The following is a 16,253-nucleotide window of genomic DNA, read 5'->3' as shown; positions in this document are numbered from 1 at the left end:
TTAGGCATCCTGTTTGCTGATGGGTGGGACTGTGTTCCCACCCAGTTTGTTGTCTGGTATGGGGCTTCTCAGACCCAATGGGTGGGTCCAGATTTTTGCAAAATGGCCACCTCTAGGGGAGTTCACATTGATGATTATTCCTGAGAACTTTGCCTCCAATGTTCTTCCCCGACAGTGAGCCACAGTTACCCCTGTTTTCCCAGGAGGTCCTCCAAGAACTGCAGGCAGGTCTGACATAGATTCCTATGGAGTCTCTGCTTTGCCCTGGGACCCAATGCACACAAAGGCCTGTGTGTTCCTTTCACGAGTGAAATCTCCATTTTCCCTAGTCCTGTGGTACTCCTGTGCCCAGTCCCTGCTGGCCCTCAATGCCAATGCTCCAGGGGCTCTTTTTCCCAATGCCAGATCCCCAGGCATGGGAACCTGACATGAGGCCCAGAACTCTCACTCCTGTGGGTGAGCCTCTGCAATACAGCCATGTTCCAATCTATGGACCGCACACCCAGCAGGAATGGGGTTGCTTATATTGTGTAATCACCCCTCCTACCATCTCAATGTGACCTCCAAAATTGTCTTTTGGAGTAGGATAACTTCAGTAGTTTCCAGTCTATTTTGTTGGAGGTTGTTTAGCAGTTTGTTGTAATTTTGTTGTTTTCATGAGAGAAAGCGAGCTCCAGTCCTTCTACTTCGCCATCTTAATCTCATCTCTGAAAGCACTCTTGATTCCCAATTTAGTTGTCTTTCTATCCTTTGCTATCAGACAAGCAGCTCCAGCCACAGACATGCTCCTTTCAATTTTCTCATCATGAATTACATGTCAATTCCATTTTTTTTTCTGGAAACTTCAAGGAATATATATAGAGCTCTCTGTGGAGTCCTCTTAAAGCCCCTCTCATTGGATGTGGGATGAGGAGGAAGCTCCCCATGCTTACCACTAGAAAGGAGGCATGCCTCTAGACTTAAACAATTTGTTCCAAGGAAGTTTTCCTTCTAATTTCCTGATCCTTCTGGAACTCCACCTCCTGTTGTTGGGCAAAAGATCACAAAACTTTATAAGTCCTTTATAGGTGATCTAGCATCAAATTTTTCTTTTTCTTTTTTTTTGTCTTTTTGCCTTTTCTAGGGCCACTCCTGTGGCATATGGAGGTTCTCAGGCTAGGGGTCTAATCAGAGCTGTAGCCGCTGGCCTACACCAGAGCTATAGCAACGCCAGATCTGAGCCATGCCTGGGACCTACACCACAGCTCACGGCAACGCTGGATCCTTAACCTAATGAGCAAGGCCGGGGATTGAACCCGCAACCTCATGGTTCCTAGCCGGATTCGTTAACCACTGAGCCACGACAGGAACTCCTAGCATCACATTTTTCAACAAGGAATGGTAAGTACCTAATGTCTTAGAAGTTCAGACAAAACTAAGACAGAAAGATGATCATCTTAATATCGTGTGTGTGTGTGTGTGTGTGTGTGTGTGTGTGTGTGTGAGTGTGAGAGAGAAGAGAGAGACAAGGGCACCTGAATGAAGGGTGCATGTCAGGAAACAGATAAAGTTAAGAGCAGATAAGATTGAGCCAGCTGACAGTACACCCAGAAAGCCAATCTGAAGAGCTTGGGTAATAGGCAATAGGAAGTTATTATGTATTCTTAACAAGAAAGGGTTATATTCAGTCAATTCATTCCATTAGGAAGCCTTTACTGAGCATTGCATTTAGTGCTATGACAGTAATTCTGAGTATATGACCTATTTTTGGCCTTCAAATTTACAACCTGGTTGAAGAGAAAATACAGAGATATTTCAAAGAGTTCAAGAGCAACATAAGCCAGTACATAATAAGAGACTAACTTAATGATTATCAGTGTCCATTGAGCACCATAAGAGAAAACACAAAGGAGAAAACAAGGATGTAAAGGGCAGAGAGCCAAAAGGAGGCTCAATAGGAAAGCACCAAATGGCTTTTCAGCAAGCTTCACTGTTAGTCATGAGAAGGAAGGGTAAATGAACCTGTGAGGAAGAATAAGTAGGATTTGATGACTAATCAGATAATTAGAAGTAAAGAATGCAACTTTTTTTTTTGGATGTAGTGTGCAGAAATTCCCAGGCTAGGGCTGAATCCAAGCCACAGCAGTGACCATGCTGTATAACTGCTAGGCACCAGGGAACTCTAAAAATGCAACTTGGAAACCTGAGATCAAGTACAAATAAGGGTGCCACTGATATAAATAAGGAAATGGGAAGGGCATACTAATTCGAAGATGGTCAGATAATGGGCAGGAGGATATTTCCCATGTCATGTCCCAATGTCAGACAAAAATGTGCAAGATGGATGCTCCAATGAAAAGATGGAGAGGGAATTTTGTCCACCATCAAAGAACGTGCTGGTTAGGTTCTATCAGGCTCTAATACCATATAAACGGAAAAGGTAGGGGACCATGATCTGAAACTTGAAGAATCCTAATAGGCAGGAGAAAGGAAAAAGAAGTTATAGTTCCCATTTTTTTGAAGACTTATCATGTGCCAGGCCCTACATTAAATCTTTGTTTGTTTAGCTTGTTCAATCTTCCAACAACCCTATTAAGTTAGAGATCTAAAATTATCTTCACTTTACAGATTTAAAATCAAAGGCTGAGAGAATTTATACTTAAGGGTACTTAGCTAGGAAATGACAGAGCTAGGATTCAAACTCAGGTCTGTGTGACCCCCAAAGTCAAAAGGAAACCAGATGGGAGTTCCCACTGTGGCACAAGGGGATGGGCAGCATCTTGGGAGCAGTGGTTAGATTCCCCAGCCCAGCACGATGGGTTGAAGATCTGGCATTGCCGCAATTGCAGCTTAGGTCAAAACAGTGGCTTGGATCTGATCCCTGGCCCAGGAACTCCATGTGCAGTGGGACAGCCAAAAAAGACAAAAGGGAAAAAAAAAGTAGACCAGACAGATCAGAGTGAAAGATACCAAATGAGGACAGCATTCAAAGATGATTGTTAGCAGGGTCATGAAGATCAGAGCAATGAAGACATTAAACACCACCAGATTTGACAAGAGGCCAGGTGACCAGACTGGATGGACTAAAACAGCTAAGGACCAGATTGTGGGAACTAGAGGACGGACGCACAGTTGTAACTAGGACTGACCCATCCTTATCTTTAACACCTATGGCATCATAGCATACTGAGTTTTATGAGCCCAATAAATAACTTTCCCTCCTGAATTTAGAACCCATCAAAAAATGAAATGAAGATGACCAAAAAATGGAGATCAGAATATCTTTTTTGTTACTAATAAAATTAACTACAAATAATATGTTTAGTTATGGGGCCCCATAAAGATTCCTACCACTCTACCTCAAAATTAAATTTACACCCCCAAACTGCAGGTCTCTCCCTGGAAGACAGAACTTGTTTCTGGAAGCTTATCACACAGAAGAGCCAAGAATTCAGGTATCCTCTAGGTGCAAAGTTAAACGAGCAAACCAAGTTTTTCCTCCTAACTTATCAATCTCAATTGGCTAAGTGGGAGCAGAAAAGGTTTGGGAGAGAGGTTGGTGGGGGGTTGATTTTAGCAGAATTTTCTTTACAAAAACATGAATCAAGGGAAATGACAATTCTCCTCTAACATAGGACATCAAAACCCTGGGAATTCCTATTTGGCACAGTAAATTAAGGATCCAGCATTGTCACAGCTGTGGCACAGGTCACAAGGGTGGCATGTTTTCAATCCCTGATCTGGGAACTTCCACGTGCTGTGGGTGTGGCTGAAAATAAACAAATGAAACAACAAAAATTCCCCAGCTCCGAAAGTGCAGAGCCAATGAAAATCAGGAACAACAAAATATGGTGAAATGATTCATGGTTATCACGGTGGGGACTGCAGAAATAAAAGGTTTTTCCATTTGTTTATTTTTGCTTTTCTTTACTGTAGAAGAAGGATCAAAAAAAAAAAATAGCTGTGATTTATGTCAAAAAATGTTCTGCCTATGTTTTCCTTCAAGAGTTTTATAGTATGTGGTCTTACATTTGGGTCTTTAATCTATTTTGGGTTTATTTTTGTATATGGTGTTAGAAAATGTTCCATTTCATTTTTTGCATGTAGCTGTCCACTTTTCCTGGCACCACTTATTGAAGAGACTGAATTTTCTCCACTGTATATTCTTGCCTCCTCTGTCATAGATTAATTGACCATAAGTCCATGAGATTTATTTCTGGGTTTTCTATCCTATTCCATTAATCTATATTTCTGATTTGTGCCAGTACCATACATACCATTATGATGACTGCAGCTTTGTAGTGTAGTCTGAAGTCAGAAAGTCTGATTCCTCCAGTTCCATTTTTCTTTCTCGAGATTGCTTTGGCTATTCAGAGTATTTTATGTTTCCATACAAATTTAAAAAAATTTTTGTTCTAGTTCTGTGAAAAATGCCATTGGTGATTTGATAGGGACTGTATTGAATCTGTGGATTGCTTTGGGTGGTGTTGTAAGTTTAACAATATTGATTCTTCCAATACAAAAGCATGGTAAATCTTTCCATATGTGTCATCTTCAATTTCTTTTATCATTGTCTTATGGCTTTTGGAATACAGGTCTTCTGCCCCCTTAGGTAGGTTTATTTCAAGATTTTTTTTTTTTTTTTGGATGCAATGGTAAATGGGATTGTTTCCTTAATTTCTCTTTTTGACACTTCATTGTTTATGTACAGAAATGCAATAGATTTCTGCATATTTATTCTGTATCCTACAACTTTACCAAATTCATTGATGAGGTCTAGTAGTTTTCTGGTGGCATCTTTAGGATTGTTTATGTATAGTACCATGTCATCCGCAAACAGTGATAGTTTTAGTTCTTCATTTCTGATTTGGATTCCTTTTATTTCTTTTTCCTTTTCTGACTGCTGCGGCTAGGACTTCCAAAACTATGCTGAAAAAAAGTGGCAAGAGGGGGCATCCTTGCCTTGTTACTGATCTTAGAGGAAATGCTTTCAGCTTTTCACTGTTGCGTATGATGTTAGCACTGGGTTGCACATACATGGCCTTTATTATGTTGAGAGGTGTTCTCTCTGTGCCCTCTTTCTGGAGAGTTTTTATCACAAATGGATATTGACTTTTATCAAAAGCTTTTTCTGCATCTGTTGAGATGATCATATGGCTTGGCCTCAGAAGGCATGGCCTTACCAGCTGACTGTCAACCTCAACTAACAGACCAATCAGAGGGGGCTCTACTGAATAGAGGTTTGGGTCAATGGTGTACTGCAAAATGTTTAACACCAGGCATTCTGAAAAACAACTGTATGTATATATGCACATAAATTTATTATGTTTTGCTAATATAAGGAATGTAAGGCCCACAATTACAAATAATAAAATATCCCTTCATGGAGGTGCAGTTGGATGGAAGCCAATAGGTAGCAATTGGAAAGAACTTAAGACTCTTCCCCCTCATCATCTGACTCCTAAAAGCAAAAATGAGAAAATGGATTCAAGATAAATCTTTCTGCCACACTTCCAATATAAGTACCACCTGTAAGCCACTTCGGCAGAGAAATTCTAAAGCTATCTCTGCCCTTTCATTGATGTATTTGTGTGCAGAAAGGTACTTAATGATCAAAGAAACTGCCTATACCCTGGCTTCATATACAACAGAACTCTCAATGGCAGAAATCATCTTTACCTTCCCCAAATGCTCATGTACCTTTCCCTTCCCTAGAAAAATGTCTTTCTTGCCCTACAAGAAAGCCCAATCTTGGCTCCCTGGGGTGTCACTTCCTTCTGAATTATGCCAAAAGAAAAAAATCAAATGTCCTTTTGTACCCTAGAAAGCAATCACAGACCCTATAATTCTTTTTTTCCCCTTATGTAATTTATACATTGGCTTTCAGTGAAATACACCCTCTACAAATTGGCTTTGTATTTGGAAGACAGCATCTTCAGCTCTGACCTTGTTCCCTGTAAATAAGGAAACTGATTTCCCCATCATCAAGAGAAAAAATCACTTTATGTTCTGGATAAATGGGTCAGTCATTTACTTGTCGTAAAGATGACTTTCTCTTTGGAAAGTCGAGCTGTGGAGACGTTGTTCTAAATCACTTTGAAGCATTTGCATAGTAAATTGAATAGTGTTTCTTGAGTTTTCTCTTGGAAGGGGGCCAGTTCTCTTACACAGTCTATAATGAGTAGCAACAAAAATATTTAGAATACCAGCCATCCACCAGTAGCCGACTGCATCCTAAATCTCTTTAGCATATGGCCAAACCAGAGAAACTCTGAGAAGCAAAACAGAACTGGGTAAGAGGATGGTAACTATGAAAGAGTGTTCCTTGGAACACACAACTGTATACTATTCCATAGGCAAGTGAAGCTGCCAAAGTAAAGCTAGGAAGACGGACTTCTGCAATGGACTGAGAGTACATTTTGGGAGGAAAAGGAAAGGAAACAATCTTGTTGAGCACCTCCTGGGCTCAATGGTTTACAAGCCTTACTCACCCCGCAGACAATCTTGAGAAGTTGATTTTTTTTTTTAACCTTCATTTTTCAGATGAGGAAAATGGATCTGAGAGGTTAAAGGACTTCCAAATCACACAGCAAGTTAAACGGCCAAGCCAGAACTTACAGCCAGGGTTCTTAGCCCTTTACTCCTACCCCTTCTCACTTTATCTCTCAGTGAACTGCCTTGCGTACAAGACCTGGGACATTCCTCACATTTACAAGACTTCTTGCAGAACAGAAACTCCATTTAAAGGCCTATGCCCCCTAGCCTGGCAGGTTTTTTTGTGATTTTTTTTTTTTTAAGGCACTAACCTCAGTTTCAATGTATTTTGTCACCATAATTGTCCTACAAACCTTGAGAGGTTACAGTTCGAGGGGAGGGAGGCTCTGCTGCCCAGAGCCACAAGGAGGCCAGGAGAGAAACCAACACTTTCTGCACAATAAGTTGTGGGGAGGGGGAACTCCAGGGGGCAAGGTCTCAAGCTCAGTGCTTTTAGTGTAGTTACATTCCCCAGTTCCACAGGTAACATTTAGATAGAATTTCTTTCTAAAAGTAAGGTTTTCAAATGCTTGTGATCTCCAGTCCCAGAGGAAGTGCTTTTATTCTACTACACAGGAGACCTACCCAAGTAAATTTGGCAGTAACAAAGAAATCTTTAGGAATCTGGCAGAGGGCATTTCTTTGAAGAGGCAATTGTTTAAGGATAGGAATTTTTTTTCATTTGAACGGCTGCACCTGCAGCATATGGAAGTTCCCGGGCTAGGGGTCAAATCTGAGTGGCAGCTGCCGACCTGCACCATAGCCACTGCAACGCAGGATCCAAACCTCATCCTTGACCTACACCACAGCTCATAGCAATGCTGGATCCTTAACCCACTGAGTGAGACCAGAGATCAAATCTGCATCCTCACAAAGACAACGTCAGGTCCTTAACCCACTGAGCCACAACAGGAACTCTGAGGATGAGAATTTTAAAAAATCTCTCTTAGTTGGTGAAGATCAATTTGACTCTAAAATTGATGAGGATGAAGAGGTGAGACCCTGAACATCCCTGGGAATGTCTTTAGAAGGGGAGGCAGGTGTGCTCCTAGCTTGACCAGTGCTGGCTCTCCAAATCAGGAGCCATAGGCGGAACCTTGCAGGAGCTGCTTCCAAACACCCGTCAGCCAGGAGGAAGCAATCCTCCTGGACCAAGCACGCTCTCCATGGTCTGGAGTCACCTGTAGCTCCATCCCACTGGCTCCACCCCACTACACTCCTGGGAGAGAGCAAGTAGCCCAATCCCTAATGTGGCTCTTCCATGGGAATGGAGAGGGAGGCTTTTACTTACTCTTATGGAGACCTGTTTTATCCACAGTCAAACAGCAGTGAGTTTCAAAATAAAACACAACATTTAGTCCCTGGGCAGCCTCACACATTGTCTCTCCTGGTTGAAAGACCCCTGTGAGTAAGCCAGGCCCAGTAACACTGATTATACTGCTTAAGAGATATGTAGTAATAATAACAGTTACAGTCATCATTTGTCTAACGCAAGCCATGACCAGAAACAACAATAAACAAACACGTCTTAAATATGCTCTTGTTTCATTCACCAAACAACCTTAGGAGAAGGATATTACTATTCAAGGATAAAGTGGCAGAGTATGTTTCTCTGGCACCTTCATGCCCTTTGTCCTTCTCCGTCATTTTGTCTGGAAGAAAGGTGGCCTTAGAACATAAATATACACAAATTATGCTTTGTGAATAAGCTGTATTAGAAAGAGATGGATTATTTGCCTTCCACAAGCCCCACTATGAATAATGGCCACTCTAGTAAGATGTGGGTGGAGAAAAAAGATGGAGATAGTCCAAGGGAGAGAGATTTATAGATGCAGAGTGAAGGTCGTGGTGAGGAATTGGGAAAAGACTCCAAGGACTAAAAGTGACTTCAGAAAGAATAAGGAAATGTTTGGCACCATCCTTTGGGTACTAAGTGTATTTGTGATGTGCTGTGAGTAAGATTAATTTCTTTCTAGTGAAAAGACTTAGTCTGCATATTATTACCAAGGCATAAGGGTCTATCCAATTCATAGGGGAGAAAACTGAGGCTCAAGAAGTAATATTTTATTGAAAATCACACTCTCAGGTGAGTTGTAGGACCCAAATTTGTTTGATTCTCAAAATCTGCGCTTCTTTATTTCCGACATGCATAGCATGGCTAAGTCTAGAATAAATGAGTTATGAGTGGCAAAGGAGAGGTGAAACTTTTAAATAGGAAGAGTTTCATATGTAATTTAAAATAGTGGGTTGTATACTCACTCTAGAGGTTGTTAGTATCTATTGTTCTAGCCAAATCTAGATACCAGTGTATACAATCCAGAAAATGGATGCACACTAAGCAGTAGGTATTCATAGCTAAAAGCTATAGATCACCATACTTTAAATAAAAGTTGCTGAACTTTTCACAGAATGTAACTATTTGATTTTATTTCTATGATTGCAGTATGTATAACAGTTCAAGTACGAAAATACTCCTTGGACCAAACTTTAGCATGAAAATGTAAAAATTCTGAAGCTTGTTGAGCAATGGGGAAATTGTAAGGAAGGTGAGAATTAACAACTAATATCAAACAGGTAGCTTCAATAATAGGCTTCATGAACTTTTTTTCGGGTCATTTAGGTAGCAGTTTTTCCTCAAAATTTAAAGAGAAAATATAAGAGTTAAGCATTCATTAATACTTGACCTTTTCAGACATACCTTGACCTCCAGAGGCAAAAACAATGAATAGCTAGAAACTTGGGAGAAATATAAAACTTGTTTTGGGAAAAAAGAGAAACCCTAGGTACAAACTGACACAAAGATGGAAAGATTTACTAGGATGTATATGAATTATTTTAGGTCAGGAATAAGAAGTCAAGGATTAGTTTGGATAATTCACCAAAGAGAAGAAAAAGTGGAAGGGATGCAGAGTTCAGTGTTATTCCAAAATCAGTGCTATTCAAGGAAGTGAGTGATATAGAATCTGCTTTCATGGAGATTTGCAAAGACACCAAGAGCACTATTTTTGCCTAGAGCCTTGAGAATTAAATAAGTGACCTCTTTAGGTCTTTTCTTGTGTTGTAATCCTTTAGGTTTAATTACATTTCCTACGTATTATCATAAAACACAGTGGTAACTACTAAATCTAAGGGCTTTGGCTCAGGAGTCAGAGAGGCCTCATTCCAAATCAAACATGTGACCGTTAACCTTTTATGGGCTTCAGTCACCCAGCAATTCTATTACATTTCCCAAGTCCATTTACTCTCCAAGGTAAACATCTCACACCTTCACCTTTGCCTGTAAGCCTTCAATCCTCTTCTCCATCCACTTCTCATTCTTCACTGAGAAAACAGAAGCAATCATAAAAGAACTTGTACAAATCCTGTTTACATATCTACCAACATCCCAGCATCCGGGCACACAGGTGCTATCTTCCCTCCTACTATGATGGAGGGATTGTCTGGGCTACTAAAACTGACAGCTGCCTTTGTGCACTAGATCCCTTCTGTCTCCAAATCAAGATGGCACTTCAGTAATCACCTGCATCAAATTTTCTCGCTTTCCTAGAACACTCCTATCAGCCATTATTCCTTTCCAACTACTCTTTCCTTACAAGAAAATGCCTCAAAGCCCTTCACTGTTTTCATTTCCCTTTGCCCCTTTTTCCCTTAAATCCACTTTAATTAACCTTTTCTCACCAACATTTCACCAAAATAACTCTTGTCGAGGTCCCCAATAAAATTCTTGTTGTCAAATCCAGTGGCAACTTCTCAGCCCTTATCTTATTTGAAATGACACCTATATTTGGCCCAGTTGATTCACATCTTCGTTCTTGTGTTCCCACTTGGATTCCAGAAAAACATTCTATTTTGATTCTCCTCTCAGCTCAAGGTCTTTCTACAGTTTCCTTCACTGGTTCCTTTTCACCTCCCCAAACTCTAGTTGGGGTGCCCCACAGCCCAGTCCTCTGACCACTTCTTCTCTCTCTCTCCCCTCATGCTCTGGTTGATCTCATCTGGCTTCATGAGTTTACATACAATATGCATGATGAAGACTCTCAAATTTGTTTTGCTGGCCAGGACCTCTCCCTGAATGCCAGGATATATCAAACTGCCTACCTGACATCTCCACCTGGATGAGCAGCAGGCATCTTAAGCATAGATCCTCTCTTCAAAACCAGCTCCACCTGCATTGTTACCACCTCAAGAAATGGCCCCTCCATTCCTTCTGTTCCTTGGGCAGAAATCCTTGAAGTTTTCCTTGATTCCTCTCTTCTCACAGGTTTACAAATAATCCATCAGGAACCCCATGGACACCCTCTTCAGAACATGCCCCAAACTTCACTACTTCTCCCACTTCCACCGTGGGTCTGAGCCACCCTCATTTCTTAATCAGCCTTTGTAAAACAGCACATACATAAACACCAACTCCCGCCACATTCTCCTATTTTCTTTACCTTGCTTTACTTGTCTCCATAGCACCTAACATATCAGAGTATATTTATTTTTTGTTGTTTTCCTGCTTCTCACTGTTATCTTCCATGAAGGCCTTTGCTTGGCTTATTGCTCTATCTCCAACTCCTAGGACAGTTAGTTCCTGGCACACAGTAGGTGCTTAGTAAATATTTAATAAATGAATGAACTTGACCACTTACTCTGTGTGAATTTAGAAAAATATCCTAATGCTATCACGTTTTAAATGAAGAAAATGCCCATGGCTACCTCAGTAGTTATTAAAAAAATAAAATGAAATAATCTGTATAAAGCCTATTAGAGTTCAACAAAGGACATTACTGTAACATTATTATTTATTATCCTATTCCTAATCAACATAATCTTTTGAAATTCTCTATAAAATTTTTACAAAGTTCCAGGACATTATGAATATTGCACACAACTTTAAGGGAAAAAAATTATTTAATCTTGCATTAAAATACTGACATCCAAGAGGAAAGTCCTTAATGAGATCACAGGAATCACTGAACTTATCATATCTGCATTGCAACATTCTTTGGGTTGTCCATCTGGAATTTGCTGAGTGAACCCCCCTTAAATTCTTTTAGTGGAACTTTTCTTTCAACAAACTCTTACACTGCAAGATTTTGGACCAGTCCCTGACATTCTACCAAGATAAGGGGTAGAACCTGGCTGGGAATTTAGTAAAACTTCTCTCAACTAGCTTTCTGGGACCCTACATTAGTTATCTGGTTTACACTTCTAACACCTAGCAGCACCTCCTCTGCTACGTATTCTTTTTATTTCTTATTTTATTTTTACTTAGTTACTTAAAAAATTCTATTGGAGTACAGCTGACTTACAATGTTGTATTAATTTCAGGTGTTAAGTGTTAATTTTTTTAGAATGAGTGAGATCCTAGGTACATTATCATTTGATTTCTTTATCTAAGGTGAACTGCATTTTGGCTTCCAAATTAGTTACTATCGTCAACCTAATGCAAAACCCACTCTCTTCCATGTGCCTATAAAACCCTTTACTCCTCTACCTTATCTACCATAGCATATTAAAGTTATCTCTATATGTGTTTGTCTCTTCCACCAGATTCTAAGCTACTTGAGGGTAGATACTATGTCTTAGTCATGCCAGTATTGTTAATGATATTATTTACCTTATAGGACTGTTAAAGAATTAAATGAATTAAATTAAGAAATGTAAAATGCTTGTAATGGTGTGTTTAATAAATATAATTCATTATATAATAAATACAATTATTAGTTCCTAATCAATGATAGTGCTCATTACACTAGAAAATTGAGTGGTCCTTTCATGTCTACAAACTAATTCCAAAGCAGGCTCAATCATCTTTAGAGCAGACATTCTGCGTAAGAGATGGCAAGCCTGTGTGACACCATTCACCTCTCCTGTGGACTTAAAGTGGCCTTCTAATCTCTCTCACTCAGTCCCTCAGGAAGCCACTACCAGTTCACTAGTGTTCACATAAGACATGGAAAAATATCTGCCTCTCTTGCTCTTTTTCTTGGCTCTCAGCCTCAGATTTCAAACAAATTTGGACTAGTATGAGATAGCTGTGGTTATGTGTATAAATGGAAGGTCAGGTTGAGGATCAGAGGCAGTTAGCCCAAAGACTCAAGACTCCAACAAGCTTGAGTTACTTGGACAGTTCAGACTGAGCTACTATTTGAGTCTCCATTATCCTGCTAACTACCTAGTTCTTCACTTGGCACCCAAGGGCACAGCCTCACCTTATGGAATTGTGGAGGGTATATCCGAGCAGCCCCATGGTTCAGCAGCAGCTGGTAGCAGATCTCAGGCTGGGCAGCAGGTCGCACAGAGGTGACCTTTAGAACGTACTGGATAGCAGCACAGCCATTGATATCCACGAGGTTGGCTTCGGCGCCAGCTTCCAGCATCATGTGCATGAGCACGTGGTCACAGTTCCAGGCTGCCTTGTGGAGTGGAGATTTAAAGTCATCATCCCGGGCATTGACCTCGGCCTTGTAGTCCAGTAGCATACGGCAGATGAGGTGATGCTCCCTGCTGTACTCCTGCTCTTTAAAGCGGAGGGCCCAGTAGGTGGCGATAGCCAGGGGGGTCTCCATGTGGGCATTCACACTGTCCACTATAGCCCCATGCTCCACGTAGAAGGCCACCAGCTCTGCAAGGCCAAAGTGGGCAGCTGTGTGCAAGGGTGTCTCCTCATCCTGGTTGTTGGTCTTCATGTTCACATTCGCCCCTAGAAGGGAAGATTGAGGAAGACAATTATTTAAACATTTTCTTGTCATCATTCTTAAGGTTCATTAAACAGACCTTTCCTTGATGCTTCCCTTTCAACTTTGCCCACTCTACCCTACTCATTTTTCAAAGTTTCACTTCTGGGCCCCATGGAAGCCACTGCTTTGAAACAGCAATGCCATCCACTGGACAGCCAGCAAATGCATTGGGACCCTGGGAGAGTGGGTTGGAGAACATGGATTTCACTAGAAGGCTAGAGTGTCAGTTGAATTACAGTTTGCACCTCCAAGGTGGACTTGGAAATACAAAGTGATTCCAATAACCAAACAGCTTTTATCAACACGATAGCAAATACAATTAAAAATAAAGGTTATATCATAATCTTTGAGGCTCATACACCTGGCCTTAAAAGTGATCCATCTTGCATTGAGAACTTTGTCTAGATACTCATGTTGCAACAGAAGAAAGGGTGGGGGGAAAATGTAATTGTAATGTATACATGTAAGGATAACCTGACCCCCTTGCTGTACAGTGGGAAAATTAAAAAAATTATTTAAAAAATTATTACATTATTAAATTTGCATTCAAAATTTAAAAAAAGTGATCGATCTTGATGAGAGTTCTTCAAAATCATGTTTTTCTTTTCTTTCAAAGCAGCTAAACCGACACGTTTGGTCCAAGGGAACATTAGTGGTATAGAAACTGTTCAGCCATCAGACTGAAAACTGATAATATTAAGCTGGCTAAATCCATGAGGCTACCTTGGAACACAACTGGGGCAAAACCAAAAAACACAAAACACATTGACCACCAAACTAGATTAAAGGTCATATTTCGAAATGCAAGGGGTAGAAACCAGTAAAACATAAATACCCATTGAAGGAAAGACAATGATTAAAGACTGTATGTAACATGTTTGATTTATGGTTGATAATAGCTGTTTAGAAATATAAATTAAGGGCTTGGAAATCTCCCTAGAAATTATTTAATCCAGCCCTTTATCTCACAAACCAGGATACTGAAGTGAATTTTATTTTCCTGATAGAGAAGTTAAGTACTAGAGTGGTCAATGTGAGAAGCTGAAATCTTCCTTTTCAGCCTAATTTAATTGGGGTGAGCCACACGACCCTAGGAGGCCAACTCTATAATCAACTCTACTGAAAATTTATACAGCTACTTCAAGAATAAATCTGGAAAGAACTCTGATGATGATGATGATATGCAACAACTATTTATTACGCACTTAACATGCACAACATTCTGAGCTAAAGGCTTTTCATGTATTGCCTTATGGAATCTTCCCAGCAACCCTTTGCAGTAGGCACAATTGTCTTAATTTTACAGATGAAGAAATTTATACCTAGAGTAATAACTACATCAAGTCCGGAAGCAGCAGAACAGAGGTTGGAAAGCACAGAGCCTGGCTTTGAAATCTCTCACCATGGTGCTATTCTACCTCATTATTTTTTCTAAATTTTTTTTCCTGAACATCACTTTTTTGATATTTTAACACTTAGAAGTAATAGAGAAATCATTTGACATTTTGTTATTTAAAAAAAAACCTGTTCTCCATTGCTCCTTTATGCTCTTTTTTATGGCACCTTCTGATCATATAGAACACATTTAAGGCAATACTCCTAAAAGCTTGCTTGGTGTCCTATATGAAATCCACCCCCTAATAAGGTTTCTGAGAGCACACTGCTCTGTAAACTCTGAGACTGTTCTCTACTCCTAAATTTCAGAAAGCAGAATTATAACCAAAGATTGTCCCTCAGGATGATCTACCATCTGTGTTCATCAGTATTCTGCCCCAAAGAAGTTCTGGGTCAGATCTCCTTTCAGGTTGGCCCTTCTTTGCTCTCAAGTGAAATGGAATGAATAAGAATGTCTTCCCAGAAGCCAAAATCAGGGTCACTTCAGACACTGGAGAATTTCCAGTAAGAAAGGGAATTGAAGGATCAGGATAAAAATTTTATAGGCCAACTTGGAACAAACTACATCCTTTATTTTTTAATGTACTTGGACATTTACAACTGATCCTTGACCTCTTGCTACAACTAGATATACTGCATAGTTTCTTTTTCTGAATAGAAGATCCTTATTTTTAATACTTGAATTATGACTTTAGTGTAACTTTTCCAGGGACTATACAAAGTAGGATAATTTGACTACCTTTTTATTTTAGATTTTGTAATTTATTCAGGAAATTAGAGATCATAAGCATAAATTCTTGAGAAGTTAAAAAAATGGATTTTTAATATGAAAATACAATGTCTCAGTTTCTTAGAGCTGCCATAACAAAGTATGATGAACTAGGTGACTAAACACAGAAATTTATTCACAGTTCTAGAGACTGGAAGTGAAATGAAGCTGTTGACAAGAGTGGCTCCATCTGAGGGTGTTAAGGGAGAATCTGTCTCAAGCCTGTCTCCTAGCTCCTGGCAATGGCCAGGAATCTTTGGTGGTCCTTGGCTTGCAGATGTGTAACTACAAGGACTACCTCTATCTTGATGCAGTGTTCTCTCTGTGCCTCTGTGTCTTCTCGTGGCTAAATTTTTTTTTTTTGGTCTTTTTAGGGCTGCACCCACACATATGGAAGTTCCCAGGTTAGGGGTCAAATGGGAGCTGCAGCTCTCAGCCACTGCAACGCAGGATCCAAGCCGCATCTATGACCTATACTACAGGTCACAGCAATGCCAGATCCTTAATCCACTGAGCAAGGCCAGGGATTGGACCCACGTCCTCATGGATGATAGTCGGGTTCATTACTGATGAGCCACAACAGGAACTCCATGGCTATCTCCTTATAAGGACACCAGTCATTCTGCAATAGGGGACCATCCTGCTCTATTCATCTTAACTAATTACGTCTGCAATAACCCTATATCCAAACAAGGTATTGGGGGTTAGGACTTCAACATATCCTCTTTTGGGGGGAAGGGAGGGGATACAATTCAACCCATAATATAGAACATACATTACCTAATGTATAAAAATACATATGTGCAGTTTAAAAAAAGACTGTAAAGACATCTCCATGTATTCACATC

The 16,253-nt window shown here is 40.2% G+C and overlaps 1 protein-coding gene across 1 annotated transcript in view; it reads right to left on the bottom strand.

Annotated features, from left to right (window-relative positions):
• The window catches only part of ASB4 (ankyrin repeat and SOCS box containing 4), an 84,556-nt gene that overhangs the window by 9,067 nt on the left and 59,236 nt on the right, over window positions 1-16,253 (bottom strand). Inside the window, exon 3 of the mRNA XM_047752382.1 lies at window positions 12,714-13,204. Within this exon, the coding sequence (XP_047608338.1) occupies window positions 12,714-13,204 (491 nt within the window). The remainder of the gene's footprint in view (window positions 1-12,713; window positions 13,205-16,253) is intronic.

This window comes from Phacochoerus africanus, chromosome 11 (genome assembly GCF_016906955.1).
Source record: "Phacochoerus africanus isolate WHEZ1 chromosome 11, ROS_Pafr_v1, whole genome shotgun sequence".
NCBI classification, from domain to species: Eukaryota; Metazoa; Chordata; class Mammalia; order Artiodactyla; family Suidae; genus Phacochoerus; species Phacochoerus africanus.
The sequence above is the reverse complement of the archived record's forward strand: the minus strand, read 5'-3'. Positions and strand labels throughout refer to the sequence as shown.